General features: G+C 36.1%; 1 protein-coding gene across 4 annotated transcripts in view; it reads right to left on the reverse strand.

Annotated features, from left to right (window-relative positions):
- Positions 1 to 917: 917 nt before the first annotated feature.
- The window catches only part of GOLGA4 (golgin A4), a 76811-nt gene continuing 59202 nt past the window's right edge, over positions 918 to 18526 (reverse strand). For 3 of the 4 annotated variants that reach the window (XM_086743010.1, XM_086743009.1, XM_086743012.1), the window contains 8 exons: positions 15958 to 16071; positions 14593 to 14613; positions 14343 to 14411; positions 13660 to 13735; positions 10119 to 10222; positions 5777 to 5863; positions 3144 to 3207; positions 918 to 1662 (listed from right to left, as the gene is read on the reverse strand). In XM_086743010.1, the coding sequence (XP_086599136.1) occupies positions 3178 to 3207; positions 5777 to 5863; positions 10119 to 10222; positions 13660 to 13735; positions 14343 to 14411; positions 14593 to 14613; positions 15958 to 16071 (501 nt within the window). In that variant the 3' untranslated portion in view covers positions 918 to 1662; positions 3144 to 3177. The remainder of the gene's footprint in view (positions 1663 to 3143; positions 3208 to 5776; positions 5864 to 10118; positions 10223 to 13659; positions 13736 to 14342; positions 14412 to 14592; positions 14614 to 15957; positions 16072 to 18526) is intronic. The other variant, XM_086743011.1, reaches the window with a different exon arrangement.

Below are 18526 nucleotides of genomic sequence, written 5' to 3' on the forward strand. Positions count from 1 at the left end.
CAGTAATTTTAAACCAGATGTGTTCTTTAGACAGCTGGTGGCTGTCTACATGACAGTAGACCTTGGAGCACTCAAATTGTTCTACTTTTCCCAGTTTCCTTAAGATACAAAACTGTGCAAATAAACTCAGCTTCTTCATTTCTTTTCCTGCAGATGACAATAAAAGGTGAATCCCAGAGCATTTGCAAAAAAAAAAAAAAAAAAAAAAAACCAACAAAAAAAAAAACAACCCACAAAAGAAAACAAAACAAAAAACAAAACAAACCAAAAACCCACACCAAAACAAACCCCAACTGTATCCAATATCCTACATGTAATTGGTCTGTACTTATTTTTGAGAGCCATGCACAACGGCTGCTTTCTGTGTTCTGGTCTGAGGGTAAGCTAACTGGACAGAAGACCTGCTTATGCTCAGCGATGATCTATCTAGAGGACTGTTGCTCCTATAAACACTTGTTAAAAATAATCTTCATGGAGGACTGATCACCTTGAACCATCTTGGCAAACCAGCACACAGTACAGATGACTGTTATTGATATGCTAAGTATCAAAGTAGCTGGAGAACAAGTTTATCCATACCAGCATATCGCTTCAAAGGATCACAACTCATACGCCAAAATGATCAGAGAGGCATTACTTTAAAAGAACAAAAATACATAATTTAAAACTTCTACAAAACAAACGTCCCTACTTGTTATGTTCTCATGCCAGCTTTTCAGCTCATCATGCTCTGTTTCACAGGTTGTGATCTCTTGAAACTCTGAAGGTCTCCACTGACTTCTTACAGTTCAATATTCTTGAATAGCTCTTCGTATGAGAGGGACTTCAGCCTGCAAATCTCTCAGCTAAGGATGTCTCAAACAGGAATAAGAACAAAACTGGTGGATCTTCTCAAAAGAAAAAACATATCAAAAAAGTTCCAAAATTATACAGTAAATAAACTTTATTTCATCTCAGCTCTTCTCAGATTAGTGCTGTCAGTCACAGATCAACATATGATACAGTTATGCATTAACTATTTACAATTTACAGTAGCATACTTTTTCTCCAGAAAATATAAGTACAAAAGCTAGGAGTAAACAAATGAGGTACTGCAATTTGGATTTATTGTAGGCAAAAGCATATAGAAGTGACCTTTAGCAAACAACCATAAGATCAAATTGGGAGAGAGTAGTCATCAAGTGTGCCTAGTTCATCAGGAAAATCACCTCAACCACTACCCATCCAAAAATGTATTGCACAATTCATTCAAAAATAAAAAAATAAATAGAAGAAACAAACCATTTATTTAATCTCTTAAAAAACACCCAGTAAAGCCTGTATAGAGATACAGTAGTGGGCAATTCATTCCTAGGATAGTCTTTTCTCTCCTTTAAAAAAATAAGCTTTAACACAAAATAGAAGACAGTGTTCAATACAAGAGAAAAAAAGATTCATCACCAGATAACCCCTGATTAGCATTTCTTTCAAGGCAGTTTTAATTATATTCATGGTCCAAAGATGGTGCTGAGTTTTGGTTCTTGCTGTTCCATTTGTGACCTTGGATCATAGCTTTTTCTTCTTGCCTCTTCTCCAGGAACAACAGAGATATGAACGTATTTCTAAGCAGCAGTGTCATGAAACATTCTCATCACAATTTCTTCAAGAGAGTTGGAGCCATGACTAGAAGAATGAAAAAGTTAGAACAAATTAACAAATATTACATTACTGAAAGCAACTTAGGAGCACGTAATATTAAAATAATAATGACATTGTCATTTATTGATAGGAACAAGAGATGTAAGAATATCAGATAAGTCAAATTGCCAAATTATTAACTGATTTCCAGCAAGGAATTCCATTCTAGTATCTGCAAAACAGTTGAGAAACTATGATGAAAACAAAATAACCTGTAGCAAAAGAGTCAGGAGTCTCGCTGGAAACAGGTAGTCTACTACACTGTTGCATCTTAATCCAACTAAAACCAAAGTTGTCCTCTCTGCATAAGGCCCGTCATGAAATGATGAAGTAAAATTTCGGGGCTAGCAAAAAATTCTACTCTACCAGGAAAATATTTATTGCTTTCACAGTTAAGTCAGCATCATCTTAATTTCCAAGTTTTATACATGCAAGAATATTATCCCACTTGCTGGCTATCTACTGACATAAATCAGAAAAATACTTGACATAAAGTAAGAAAGTACAATCCAATAATGAGGTCTGAACAGTTTCCATACATATTGCTTAAGTTACGAAAGTACAACAGGTAATTGCTGAAATTAAGGTCAAAATCAAGTCCTTCTGTGATATGCTTCAATTGCAGCTCAGATAAGAACGTCTGAACTTTTTACACCAGTATTACAGACAGCATTATAAGAATTTAAGTTTCAAACATGCTTTTTGCAATACCATTGTAAATAGCTTTGTCCTATCATTACCAACAATTCAATTATTTTCAACAGAGCTAGAAAAAACAGTTGCTGATTTTGTCAAGTAGCAATCAAGGCTAGGAGGCAAACAGTCCAAACTCTGTTGCGTTTTAAGTGCCATAAAGTGCATCCACTTTCGTATTCAAAAGTTTAAAAGAACACCAAATAGTATAAACCATGATTGTTTGCTCAGATGAATAGATTTTTTCCTTTGAAACAGATATTATTTTGTACTGAAGGCTATATTTGCATGATTACAAGAGGGGAAGATAGCTTGTCAACTGCATTGTAATAACGGGCAATGGAAAGCAGCTGAAGTGAATCCATTTTGCTCCAGCAGCCGCACAGGTCAACCACTGCATTTCAGCCCACTGACAGCAATTGCTTCACATGCACTGAATTAATTCCTGGCAACTGTCTGTGGTGGTTTAGCCCCCGTCACCACACAGTTTTGTTTTTTTTTCCTACATCTGAGATTTCTGTAGTTCAATCAACATTTCAAGTTTTGCTTATAACTCAGAAAGACTGGTTTCAAATCAATATTTATCATTTTCAGACTTAGCTTTGTAAAGCAAAACACGATTAAGAGTTGAATAAAGTTTATCATACACATATAGAACAAAAAAATTGACAATTTTTAAACTAAGAAAAGCAAGCAAGCAAGAAAAGCAGAAGAATGATTCATTTACAGGTTTCATCTTTAAATAAAACAAGTATGTATTAGGCTTCACTCACCCACATGCTAACTAAGCACAGAGTGATGGGATATTCAGAAAATACCACTGCGAGGTGAGGCAAACTACAAAAAGCCAGGAAGAAAACAGTTTATTGGACTACTTTGTTAGTAACGTAGGTAAGAACTCTGTGGACATCTACTGCTTACACACGAGATTGCTGCAGTTAGATCACAATAACTACATAGATAAAGCCAGATTAGTAAAGGAGATACATTGATCTACCATACATGTTTATTGACCTAGGAATTTGTTAAAAGTTTTCAAAAACATTAAAAATATGCTCATTAAGAGGGTAAATAATAACTCACAGATACTACACAATTATTCTTTTCCAGTACCACAGTTAATTAACAATTTACTCATTAGTTATAGATCTTTTAGCCATAAACTAAAATACAGAAACAGCCAGGCTTAATGTGCATTAAAAATGTACATTTATGTTGCAATTCAGAACTTTATTGCTTATGAGATCTAAATACTGGATATTTTCAAATACCAGCATCACTCCAATATTACATGTGGAGAAACACTAGTGTCGTGTTAGTAATTGTAAATAGATAAAAAACAAAAAAAGCAAGCATTTTTCTTGACAGAATAATTTATGAATAGTCCTCCAACTTTTTAGTCTTAAACAGAATTACAAAAGACTCATCAGAAATATTTATTTGTGCTCCAGTAAACACACTTAGTCACTCTGAAAGTGAAGAAAAAAATTACTACATCCTCCATAATAGACATAACATGCCTTAACATTTGAGTTTCCACTAGATCTCTAATTTAATCTGTTTGTGGATTTGGAAAGAAGAAAATTCATAGGCTAGATCTGACCCAAGAAGGGACTGCTATGTGAAACCCAAGAAGATTTTGATCAAGACATGAAGATCTTGGAACTACAATATCCTTAAAAACCAAAGCTCTTACAGTCTGCAAAAAAAAACCCAAACAAAACTCTCTAGCCATAATTTAATACCAAGGACCAAAATTTGTTGGATGAATCAAAGTCAAAAGTTTTATTTAGTAACAGAAGTTGTGAATGTCTGTTTTAGGAAGACCAGGTTTCAAGTATTAAAAAGCTGAAGGGACTGCAAAAAAGGTCCATCTCTCTCTAACCTCACTTTTGGCCAGAGAACTCAAAATGTTACCTAAATATTACTCAAACTTGCTAAAACAACAACAGAAAAAAATGCCAGCTTTCTACATGAAGGTTAGAGAGAGGTAACATAAAGAAAGTAATAACCACACCTTGTCATATTGTTTCTGAAGCAAGCATAGTGTCAATAATTTCAAACAACGTTGCAAGGATAAGAAAGGAATCTTTTTTGTTTAAACAAGTAAGACAAAAAAAAAAAAATGTTTGGGATGTACGATACTTATTGGAGCTGCAGTATTGTCAGCATTTGTATGATTCTAAAAGTATTTTAAATATTTAAGATTGCAAGACACTCCCCAAACCTACTAAGTGTACAGAAAAATGTTAAAATACTAAACACTTTCCTCATATTTAATACTTCAAGCAGATCAAATACTAGAACTTTTTATTTGTTTCAATGGATCAACAGGACTTCAACGTAATTACTTCAATTGAAATGTAAAAACGTTCAAAATTTTATCTTATTCTGTTTCTGCTGGTCTTAAATAAATACATATGTAAGGCCAGTGAGAGAAACAAAATGCAATTTTTTCCTCTCACTTTAACTCCTAAGCATTTTACTAAGCCGACACACAAAGAGAAGTGTTGACTTCAGATACAATATAAAGAAAACTACTGCTGCAGTTTTTATCTTAATTTTAAAAATTGCTCCAATACATAAAACAATATCAGTGATACCAAATACATGTTTATGCTCATATATTCTTTTTTGGGTCTGCTTCTCAAACCCAAATTCATCTTTCTGGTAAACAGATCATCTTGTAAATACCAAGCAACTGTCACATAATAAGAAGTGTATTTAAACTGGAAAAAAACAACCAAACAAAACCAAAGTTATATGAAGACTCTTATTTTTGACCTGTCCTGACCCAGAGTTAACTTGACACATTTTGATGGTTTTTCACTACAAAAATAATAATCTTGTTAGGACACTTACTTAAGGTAAGAATGACCTAAATGTACACATCTCACTTCAAACACACATATCCCAGGTGATTGAGCTAATCAGTTTTCTATTCTACAAGTAAAATGGTTCTTATTTTTTGCCAGAGATTTTATCCCAAGGCTGCAAAATCTCTCATATTTTTCATGAAAACTGGTATGACTCCGCAGAAACTTCTGAATTTAAAGAAACACGTTTTCTATCAGATTACTTTTTTTTAATTAGAACATTCATCTGCAGAATAGCAGTGATGACTGAACTTGCTTTGTTCTTTTGTACCCACAGCCATCAGAAATATGGCTTAACCTATGATGAGAAATATCTGTTAAGAAAATCCGCTTGCTTTTTTTTCTCACTTTTGCTATAAATTCAAACCTACAGCTAGAATTTGACATTCCACTGAAGAAAAGGGAAGGAGGAAGAAAAGGAGTTTTCTTGAATGCAGACAAAGGGAAAAAGGAAGGAGACTTAAAAGAAAGTTTCTCATTCCTTATTCTTGCAACCTGATCTCCACAACCTTTTGGTTTACTTAACTTACCAATGGTCGAGCGTCTTCTCGTTCTAGTATCTTCTGAGCCTGATCTGCTGGGAACTTCAGCACCGTTGTTATAACCCTGGCCATTGTCTAAAAAGAAGTATGTCATCATTAAGTAATTTTATATGCACTAAATGCTTTGTAATATTTTTAAATGCATTTAAGAATATTGGATACTATTTTTAGTAATGTCAATGGAAAATATAGTGAAACCAGTACGATATAACTACTTGTTTCACATCACATATGCATGACATTATGTGAATTATATGAAAACCATGAAGAGTCTTCATTTCACATTGTTACAAACTGAAGCTACTGTAACACAATGTAAGCTCTATGGTATCTACACTTAAATATTTGAAGTCTATTAATAAGACAGCATAATGTTACAAATATTTTGAGTGGGTATATAGTAACCTCATATTTAAATACCAAATAATTTAGACATCCTCAGATAGAAGATGTAAGAATATCAAAGCTTTGTGCAAAACAGGCAATGATTATTTCCATTTTATAAACAGATGAGTGGGAAGAAAAAAAACTCCAAAGGGCACAAAACAAGGTTCAGGTGACTTTTACAAGAAACGTCAAAGTAAGAGTTGTAGTGCAGCTCAAAGAGAAGGTGATTGCTACAAAACCAGTAATTGCTACTCTTAAAGAATGTGGATGAGATAAGACTGCTGCTCTCAATGTCTACTCTTTATTACCAGTCTCACCTGTGGAATGAGGAGTGAGGCTGTAGCAACAAAGCAGCTGCAGGACAAAAATGACTGCAGCTAAAAGTGAGAGGAAAAGCTCTAATTTGCAACAATTGTTTCAGTATATATATTGACTAGGGGTAAAAATGAAAAGAACACAAAACAAACCAAGCCCTGGTGAATCCTTTCACCTGCTATATTATAGTTTGCATTCCCATTTCTTTTTATGAGATTGATATATTCACATATGTCACCCCTGAATATAATACTTTTACAATGATACCGATCAGTCCCTTGTGTAATTTAAGAGCTGCTGGTCAAAGGTAGAACTTTCAAAATCAAAGTTTTACAGAAATACCCCTTGTCTTTCTGCCATGCACAAGAGCATGTCGAGGTGCAGAAAAAGATCTGCATAAATGTACTATCTCCAAAGCATAGGTAATCCATTACATTCTTCCATGCACCTAATTGCTATCACCACACACATCTACTACAGACATACAAACCTCAGACTGATTTTTTGGCCTCAGAACAGACTCCAAACACCATAATGAATTTACAAGTACAGCATCTAGGATTTCTGCAAGACTTAATATTTAGTGTGCAGTACAGCTGGACAGTGCAACTGTTCTCATGCTTGTAGAAAATATTGTTTTATTAGACCTAGTGGTGTATGCCATGTATTTCCTGATTCAGATATTCTGAACAAGGTGCATGCTTAGAAAAAGCTGGCAATTTATTTCATATATCCTGCCAAGGAAGAGGCAAAAGTAAAGCTGGACTGTGACTGCAGAGCAAGACAGTAAAATCTCCTAGTAAAGACATGTGCAGTTTACAAAAAATGTCATAGGTTACAGGTTACATGTTACGACCATAATCCTCCACTCTTAGATACTGAGCCACTATCAACCCTCAACATTTCGCTTAAGCCTCCAGCACTATAACACAACTGATGCATTCATTAATGTCTCTGTGTAGTATCATTACGGGACCATTTACCAAGCTGCATAAATGGCAATCCATCCTAGCCAGTTTGCACAGATTCTCTTGAACTCCTTTCAATAAAAAGGAAATAACATCTATAGAGATTATCAATTCCAATGCTGAACCACCTTTGAGACATGGCATATTTATTTGCACTATAAAAGGAGACTCTATACAGAGAAAGGCCACCAGAATTATCTTAAAAGAGAAAATTAGAAAAAAAAAAATTGCCTCATCTGGTCCAGGAAAACAAAAGCTAAGAGAAAGGTATGTCTGTACCAAGGAGGCAAATCTGAGTACAGATCTTTCAGCTCAAGGACTGTGCTGGGGAAAAAAGTGCATGTTAATACTTTACTAACACACTTAGACCTTGTATTAAAAGATATTATCCATCACATTGGCATTGCTCATGGTTCTCCAGTCAGCACAGCAGAATGAAAACAGATTTAAAGACACAGTTCAGTAGATTTAAGGTTATATGACACAGCCCCTATGATAAGTAGACACTAAGCTTAGTGTCTTTCAGCAACACATCTAATGGTTGAAAAAAACAACAGATGAAATACGCTTGAAAACACTTCTGAAGTAAAAGTGAAGAGACTTAAGTATCTTCATATTTAAATTAATAAAAATGCTAACTTTCATTCAATTTTAATTTTCCATTAGTGAATGCCAGTACAGATACAATCTTGATCAGCTAATAACAGAGAACTAGACAATACCAGAAATTCTTCCCTTCTTGCAATACATTAAGACATTTACCCTCAATAAAAAATTGCTAAGAGGTAATCAAATGGGTATGAACACACAATAGAGAAGAATACAATCACATTCAATTTTAAGAACTCTGTCATTCTGCCTTACATATCTGCATCTAATTTCCCAAAACTAAAAATTGTAGTGCTTTGAAAATTATGCCTGCTGGTTGTTTGCTCTAAATATACTCCCCCTTTCAATCATATCAACTTATAAACAATGCTCTCTCAACTTATTGTGGGAACTTGACGTCTATCTTATCTGATTTCTTTTTTTCTCCTCCCAATATTCATCTGCTTTTAGGAGCCAGTGTGCTGGCAATGCTGTAATGGCATCTTCTGGTTAAATAAAAAATACTCTCTATGGCAAATAAATACGTATGTATGTATACAAATGTATAAATGTATACATACATACAAATGTATACATACATAAATTTATTATTCATATAGCTTTTAATTAAAGCAATTGAAAGAAAGACAGAAGAGAGATCTAAAGTCAATTTACTTTAGCACTGATTATTGTTTGTTGCTGTTAGTGAAGAAGTCAACTGCAAGTTTTAGTACATCTGTTAAAAAGGAAAAAAAACCCTCACAATTTTATATTCCAAAGTTCTGAGGCACTTATAGCAATGTTTTGAAGACCAGTAAGAAACAGCCTTAATGAGTGACAAAAGAGGATTCACACTACGTTTTCCTGAATGCAAATTTGCTACATGCATCAGCTATTTGCAATAATCATCTACTGCTGTCTCGAGACTTGTTTGAAGCTAAAACATTGCTGACAATGATTTTTAGCATTTTCTCTTGTCTAAGTTTCTCACAACTCAAAATCATAAAATCATTTTTTAATTATTTCAGTTGTTTGTTATTAAAGTAGCAGAGCCATCCAATGAGTCATAGGCTTCTGAACAGAGGCTAACTAGCAATTCTGGGGTTTTTTGGATAAGGGATTTGTATTTTTAATAAAAAAAAAAATTAATATCAAACTGAAAAATGGCATAAAAATAGAGAAAGAGGAATCCCATAAGGACAAGATGTCCTGTACAGACCAAGTTTTATTCTATACAGAGTACAATGACAACAAAGCTAATTAACATAGAAAGCCACATAAAACCTCTCTGCTTAATAGTAGTCCAAGTTGAAAACAGTGCAACAAAGAATGGAAAAACACCAAGGAGGAGAAAAAAAACAAAGACACACACAAAAAAATCACCCACATAGCATTTATCATCCAAGAAAAATGTCTGTGTTATGACATACCTCTTTTGAACCTGGTCTATCTCTAAGCATCAGTATTGTTGCAAGCTAGTAAGATTCCAATGTAAGAATGATTTCACAAGCTTGCAGCATACAAGAAGCTGCCTACTGTGCAATTTTTTTTTACTTTTAGGAGTAAATTAATACTATGCAGAGAAAGCATATACATTTGGGAATACTATAAAACATCTTTAAGAAACAATCAAAAAGAGATATTTCACCATCTTCAGAGCTACTAACAACCTATTATTTAATCCGCTAATTATCATGTTTGCATCAAGGTGACATCAAAAGAGCACTTTGCTAATATTGTGCGTGCCAGTTTTCACAGTATATTAAGCCTGACTGACAACAGGACTTTTGCTAGTAAAACCATGCCTGCCTACAAAGGCATTTGTCTCCATAGGTAAACTGGCGAGAGATGTGATAACCCCCCTCCCCTCGCCAGTCATCTTGGCATGCTGACAAAGTTTTTAAAGGTAGGGATCATGCCTCTCTGGAAAAAAACCTGGAAGTCTGTTGAATCCTGTGTCAGTAATAAACAGCATGTAACGAATCACAACATGGTACTTCAAATCTATACAGCAAGGATAATAAACTGCATTCTAACCTGAATCGCATGTCATCCTATACAACTTTCCATACCTTTGTCTCACGACCCATCATATACTCAAAGAGCACTTTCCTCAAGTATTCAAACTCAGTAGGCTCCCCAAAGAGGGAAACGTCAGTACGGTGAAGGTTTCCATCTGTGTAAACAAAAATAAGATAATATTTATACAGAGAGTCACTTATATGAATCTAAGTTTCAGCAATGGCATAAAACTGAACAAGAACAGATGCCGGATTCTGCACCTAGGACAAAGTACAACTGCACACAAGTCTAGACTTGGGGAGGAGCAGCTGGAGAGCAAACTTACAGAAAGGGATCTGGGGGTGCTGGTTGATGGGAAGCTCAACAGGAGTCAGTAATGTGGGCTCTGGCAGCCAAGAGGGTAAACCCGATCCTGATGTAAATCAAACACACCATACCCAGCTGGTCAAAAGAGGTGATTATCCCACTTTATTTAGCAATTGTGCACCCTCACTTTGAGTATTGTGTGCAGTTCCGGGTCCCACCATTTAAAAAGAATATTAAGGTCCTTGAACGCATCCCAAGGAGGGCACAAAAGGTGGTGAAGGGGCTGGCAGGCGTGCCCTCTGGGGACCAGCTGAGGACTCTGGGTTTGTCCAGTTTGGAGTGCAGGAGGCTGAGAGGCGACCTCCTTGCTCTCTCTAGCTTCCTGAGGAGGAGAAGTGGAGAGGGAGGTGCTGATCTCTCCTCCCTGCCGCCCAGTGCCAGGGTGCATGGGAATGGCTCCAAGCTGTGTCCATCAGGGGAGATTCAAGCTTGACAGGAGGAAGCATTTCTTTACCGAGAGGGTGCTCAACCACTGGAACAGGCTTCCTGAAGAGGCGGTGGATGCCCCTTGCCTGTCACTGTTTAACAGGCATTTGGATAACGCCCTTAACAACATGCTTTAATTTCTGGTCAGCCCTGAAGTGGTCAGACAGTTGGACGTGATGATTGTAGTAGGTCCCTTCCATCTTAACTATGCTATTCTGTTCTTCTTTCTACGTCCTCCTTTCCCTAGCAGTACATGCTGAGGAAATCTCTGACGTAATTTCTTCCCAGCCTTGCAGTAGTAGAAGCCATTTAATACCCATAACTATGTCCCAGCCTAGGCACTGTCTCCATCACCTTGTGGGAAGGAGGCATGTTCCTTCTGCTGGGAGTGAGAGCTGTGGATCATCTCAAGAAAACTGGACTATCTGAATAAATTTGCAAAAAAACCACGTGAAGTGTGGTTTTTAGAAGTCTTCTGTGTTCATCCAGTTGAGCTGCATTTCCACAGGAAGGCAAAACCCCCACATACCTGACACTAGTGAGGCTCAAAGAACAAGCTCTCACTCTGAAGCAGGACGTGCTCCTCAAGTAAATGGTTGCAAATCTTTTGGAGGTGAGCAACACCTGTTCATTTCCCCATGGATTTCTTTTTTTTTTTTTTCCACTCCTTGTACTCATTTTTAGAAATGCCTGAGCTGGTTGCCTTGGAAAAACATGCTAAACCAAAAGAGCCTGAGAACAAAAGTACTCCCTGATAGAGAAGGTCCATCTGGGCCAGTACTCATTTCCAAAGTGGCCAACCATAAATGTCTAAAGGAGAGCATATGAGTAGTGCAGGTCTGCTTCTGTCAGGGTCCTAAGTTGCTCATAGGCCTCAGTGGCTGGGACCAGCCCTTCCCTGGGACCCCCAGCCACACTGTGTCCTGCCAACGGCCATGGGGACATGTCTCAGCTCAGCCTGGGGCCTGGGACCAGCACTCCAGAGAGCTGCTCTCCTGGATGGACCCTGCAGACCTAGATCAGAGCTTGTCAGGCACAACACTAGTCATAATGGAGCATAACTATGCTATCCTATGTGATGCAATGCTATTCTACCTTATCTGCTCACAATGAGTCAAATAATGATGAGATTATTTGTCTGAAATACCAGGGGGGTTTTAGCTCCATAAACACTTTCAAGGACACATAACACAAAGAATACAAGTGGAAATAGGATTTTGATTTATTTTGTGTTATGATATTTTACAATATGTTATTTAATTTTGTTTTATTTTCTTCTTTTTTTCTGACTCTGTTTCAGAGTCGATGCTCACAAGCATTTCCACAACGTGCAATGTGTAGCCAGGAGCAGGCTAATGCGTTCTTCACTTCAGCTTGAAAAAGAAATCCCTTGCAGTCTGGCAAAAGCAAGCCACAGAGCTCCAGAAAGCAGGAACACAGGCCAGTAGTCCCCGTGTCCTGAAGAGCCAGAATGTGAAGGATCTGTGAAAAGCGCTCTCGTGCCTGCCCGGCGCTGGTATTGCGCGCAGGCAGAGCTGAAAAGTGGCTGCTCGTGATGGTGCAGCAAGGCTGCAGCCCTCCCAAGCACAGGCTGTTTTGCAGAGGCAAGAAGCCCTGAGGAAGTGGAGGCAAGGGAAGAGCAGAGCTTGCTCCTGCTGCCAAGCGGCTAGGGGCAAGAGAGGCTGAAAGAAGCAGGGCACGAGTGGCACCTTGGAGGGGCCAGAGGCCAGAAGAGCAGGCAAGAAGTGGGCAGCAAGGGCTCAGAGGAGCCCTGAGAAGGGGCTGTGCTGAGTGCTCCAAGGGCCAAGAAGCAACCCCCGGGGGGCACTTACAGGGTTGTCAAGGAATATGAACAACTGTAGTACATAGGACAAAGAGAAAAATTTTATGAGTCTTCCAGACAACGCGTAAGACAGGAGATGGAGCATACAAAAAGTACAAAGTAAAACAAGGCAACACTGGTGAATATGATAGGCAGTGGTATACCAAACTACAACTATAGTAATTGAGTTTTGAACAGACAACAGTGAAGGAAAATTTTAAGAAGGAATACCTATGGAGACTGAAGTTTTGATTATTCTTTACCAAGCAGAAAGATGCATCGTTTAATAAAAGGCCAGTATCATGGGCTAACAGCAAATTAAATTAGGTCTTACATTAATATAGAGAATAAGGCCTTGAAATTAAGAGGTAGTCTGCAGAGAATTTAAAAGTAATAAGAACAATGAAGTGACCTGGTTAAAGTAACATGGTGTAAAAATGGATGGAGTGTTCTTAAAAGATATGAATACAGCATTTACTAAATCAAGAAAAGTAATATTACTGTTACGAAAATGTCACAGCAGGACATCTTGCAAAGGAAATCTAGTCACAAGAAGAGTAAAAGCACAGACATGTAACACAAGAAAGACCTGTAAAATCTATAATTTTAATCTAATTGTGTTAAGAATGTTAAAGTCATAAAAATGTACATTTAATTAGCCAAGATAAATGGATAATTCTTCCCCTCCCGCTTTCTAGTGCACTCGCTCTGTGGACACAGAAAGCTTAAGAACTCTAACACAGAGCTCTTTTAACTGTATGGCATAAAATCAAACATCAAACAAAACGCTGTGTGATCTGCTCATCTGAAATCACACATCAGGCTCTATTATAACAGACAAGACAGAACAAGGATAAGATATCATAAAAATATTATATGAGTGTTTTAAAGAGACGGACATTTTAATAAATTGTCTAAACCAAAGCATATCTTCGAACAAAGAAAAAAAATATTTGTGATGAAAACTGTGTACTTACCTCTGTACGGTGTTCCAACTGATGTGACATATATATTCTTCTCATAATTTTTCAGCCGGTCTTCCAGGACATGAATCTAAATAGAGAATAGTCAAAATGATAAACGGTGTTCACAAGCAGCTAAAATAAGCACAATTGTAACAGTTTTCAGCTAAACATCATCACCTTCTATGAAAGCAAAATACATTTGCCTTTTAAGGACGGAAAACATTAAAAATTGTCTCTAATCTACTCAATGTGTACATGTGTATATACATATAACTATAGCGAATGTTATGCATATATATATTTATATACATATATACACACGTCTATTTCATACACATAAGCATACATTAAAAAAATGAAAAAATTGTACTTAATATCCAAAAAGACTTAGTTTAGAAAAATAAGAGATCCATATTTTCATGAAGTGCATTGTTCCATTTTTCACTGTGCAAATGTTCTGCTAACCTCTATCACAAGCATGTGGTATTTTCATTCTCAGAGGATAGAGGAGTACATTGAAAAGCGCAAAGATCTCCTGAGAGCAAGTATGAGTCAAAACTATTTTACATGCATATTATTTCCATAGTACCTGCAGCATGGAGATGTGCTACATTTGAAAATAACAAAGCTTGTAATACTGTAAACACAAAGTATCAAAAAAGAGTTATTTTTAATTGTTCAAGCAGCACCTTTACCTGCTCTTTGAACTCCTGCTCTTTCAGTTTTGAATCATTGATTAGTGTTGTCTTCTGTGCAAGCTGTGCCTGAAAGAACAGTTACATATGGAAATCATCAAGAAACTGCTGAAGATATAGCACAGGTACATTTTCAATAAACTTCTTTCTCCCTTTTAACACGCACAAACTTACAAGCAGTATTTCTGGTTTCAAACTGCTGTGAAACGGAATTATCTAGAGAGCAAAATCAATAAAACTTAAGATTTACCTGAAGTTCTGTTATTGTGACCTAGAAAAACAACAACAAAAAAAGTGGATTAAAATGTATGTAAAACACTGAAGACATCAAGCACTGGACATGGGTAAAAAAAAAAGAAAGAAGTATCAATCACCTAGTTCTGCTAAAAGTGTGTTTATTGAGGATGATAAAAATTGAAATGACCAAATCACATGTACACTTATAAAAATACGTAGTCCCATAAATGCAGTTTAACTTATTTGTACTGACAGTACATAAAGCTTATGCACTGTTTATTATTTGATTCTATAAGACAATTATCATAAATATAACTTGAAGAACCGAGTATTTCCAAATCTTTACAAAATGCACATTGGAGATGAATGATAATTGAACGAGTATGAAGCACATCCCAGAAAATCCTAACTACTATTAATACTATTCATAATATTGTCTCTTTTTCCTTTCTTCTCCAGGTTCTAAAGATAAAGTAGTATTTATACCGTTCAGAATCATGTTTTAGGGTTTAGGAGTTTCTCAGAAAGAATCTTCCTCCAGATAACAAGATCATGTAAGATTATCATCAGTGGGTGGACAAGAGTTGATTAAGAATACAAGGCAGTCTGATACAAATATTTCTGCTTTTTCTGTTATGAAAACACTACTTACGTCATGGAACAGTTAATAAAAGTAATATAAAGGGTGTTGTAAGCAAGTGCAAGGCAGAAGGGACAAACACTGGACAATGAAATAATTTGGACTGTAAGTCTGTAGTGTCAAATAAATATATTTTGTATCCCCATTGTCAAAATGAAAAGTTTAAAAGTAAGATTAATATTAATTCTCATCAATTACACTGAGAAAAGGAAAAGTAACTAGTAACATTTTCATCAAAGAATTCCTCAAACTAAAATGTGGTCTCAGAAAGAAAAAAGCATGCACTCGGTCTTCTTTCAATGAAGACCCCTCTGTCCAGAATTGATACATTCAAGGCACTATTTCAGAGCCCTTTGGAATCTGAATTTAAAAAAACCAACCAACCAACCAAACAAACAAAAAAACCCAACGCTAAAAATGATCTAATGCGATTTACTTTCCTTCTAAAGGGCTTCTAGTAAAACCAACATAAAAGACACATGTAGAGGCCAAAAAACTCACCTTAATAATCACAACACAACTGGACTTTTTAACATATAATTTAAAAAGGTAGTATCAAATACTGCAGATTCTAAAGAAACTGACTTTTGAAGTTAACATCTAAAGGAATAGAAACTGTATGGAAAAGTGAAGTCCAGATAAATAAATAAAATCCAATTACGAGCAAACGACAGAATTTTATGAAGACTAAGTATTTCACATCTAAAGATATGAAAATAAATGTTAGTTACAGCTTACTTTTTCACTGTTCCAACGCTCCTCTTCTGCCATCCTTTGTTTGTACTCCTTTTGCAAGTCTTCTATCTGTGCCTGCAACTCATGAACTTTCGCTGTCATCTCTTCCTCACGAGCCTTCAAAATACAGGAAAAAAATTACTTATACAATTAATCATCTAACCACTCTAAACCTTAACTACAGTGGACACAATGCAATCAACAAAAGAGTTACGCTACACACAGAAAGAATAGGGTTAAAATTCAGTATAAAGGCTAGCTACACTACAGGACTACAGAAAAGAGCAACAAACAAACATAGGGGCTTAACAAGATTTTGCAGGCTTTCGATAATCAAGACAACATAGTTAGGATAACAGTGAATTACAAAGAAAGAGATATTTCTATTGGCACTAAATCAGCATTTGAGTATAATCCAGTAGGTGTATTACTGGAGAGATTGTTCCTGCTTACACAACCTTCATGAAAAGGACACGTTATGACACAGAGTCACTTCCTATACTCTGGAAGTTTTCTCACTCACTCTCACAAGGATGTTTCTAAAGCAGTTTTAAGCACATTTTCAGAAACAACCACTTCCCTTTCACAAAGGCACTAAGCAGCATGGAGCAAAGCAGCAGCAGCAAGAATGGCAGGGAGGAAATGAACTTTCCCCGGATATTTTAAGACAGTGTGCAGAGTACATTTATAGGAGAAAAACACTATGACCTAAATCCTAGCAAGTTAATCAACCTAAATGGCACTTTGCCAAAAGAGTGTTTTTTAAAATTCTGTCCCCTCTGGCCTTTTTCTGAGATAACATGTTAGGGAGCTTTAAAACAGCACTCCAATTCAAACTGCATGTCTCTACCACTGAACCAAACTAAAACGCCAGTTTCACTCACGCTAAGCATTCAGGGCAGTAAGTAGTCCGCTCTGCGATGCAATAGTACTTCAGATTAAATTAGTACAATTAATCTGCTGTTATCTAGAACAGAACTGCTAATAAAAATGTAGTTCTATTCAAAATCTCATGAGTTCAAACTATAGTGATATAGAATATTCACTGGAAAACTAAGTGCAGAACTAGAAAGCTGGTCCAGACAAGAAATTTAGGGTATGCCATAAGTAAAAGAAGAATGATTTCCCTGTAAGGCCACTTTTAAATGTGTTCCTTGCACCCTACTTAAGAATAAAACACCCTCCCAACGCAGCCTCTCGGCCCAAAAACCACCACCAAAAAGAAACAAAGCACCTGCCTGTTCCCAAAAGCTGGTGAATGGGAAGACACAGTACCTGAGCAAGTTTTACAACCCAGAAGTTTTAAGAATATCCATCTTCCATAAAAACTTTGCTCAAACATCATGACCTCCAAACAGTGTTATTTTTTATTCATTCATATGATTTTTCTATGCCCTCAAAAATACATAACTGATTAACCTTTTTCTAAGATGTTTTTTAGAGATGGTTATACTACTCTAGTTGAAACTCCTCAATACCTGGCATATTCAGTTCCTTCTGTTTCCCTTGTTTGAGGGTTTTGGTTTGGTTTTTTTGTTTTTTTTTTTGTTTGTTTGTTTTTGTTTGTTTGTTTGTTTTGGGTTTTTTTTTGGGCAGGGGTAGGGAGGTGGTGGTGGTTGGGTTTGGATTTTTTTTTTTACATCAAGAATATAAAATCTTATGATTTCTAGACTACTGTTCACTGAAATAAAACCTGCATGCACATCATTCTCAGTCATAAAAGGCAGCTGAAATGCAGAAAAGAAATTAAACTCAAAATTATGAATGACACTTCTGTAAAAAGGGACCTACTTGTGAGCCCTTATTTTTATAAATCACTGAATAGAGATTCTAATTTAAAATTTGAAATAATTAGAGATCATGTGAGGTTCCAACATGCTACAGAATCTGTACATACAATAAGAACTTATTGTTCTATACAGCGTCTGGCATACTCTGAAAATAAACAGCATGCTATTCAGATTCAATTACAGTTACAGACTAAGACTTCAATAAAGCTGTAACTTCTCAAATCTTAACCACAAGGCCTATCCCTGTATTCACATGGGAGGCATTAGGACAATGAAAGAATACACATCTGAAGTTAGGTATTTTACTTTTAGCTCACTGATAGGCTTAAAATAAGGTAGCAGGAGCACAACATTCAATTTTTCTCTACATACTTCAGTTGAAGAAAAAAGACTTAGGCCTCAAATTACAGGCTATGCTGATTTACAAGTCCTTTAATTACAGAGATGTGAGGAAAGTTTTTATGAAAGATAAGCAAACATCACATAAAGCAGGAGAAGTACCAGGGGAGCACTTCACAAATAAATCATATTAACAGACTGAATGATTCCTGCTTGTCTTTAAGGATATATACTCAAATCAAGTTAGACTAATTTTTAGCATCATTAACCATGTTTAAAATGCAACAAACAGCTACAAAGTTATATGAGCAAAACTCATTTTTGCAATGGGCATTATTTTTGCTTCATCTTCTTACCATTTATGTCAGAGAAATCTCTCTGCACAAATGTCTTGATGCGAAATTTCTCAAACCTATAATGAGCCAAGTCAGGTATAAGTGGGG

The sequence above is a fragment of the Chlamydotis macqueenii genome, chromosome 2 (assembly GCF_036417535.1).
Source record: "Chlamydotis macqueenii isolate bChlMac1 chromosome 2, bChlMac1.mat, whole genome shotgun sequence".
Classification (NCBI taxonomy): domain Eukaryota; kingdom Metazoa; phylum Chordata; class Aves; order Otidiformes; family Otididae; genus Chlamydotis; species Chlamydotis macqueenii.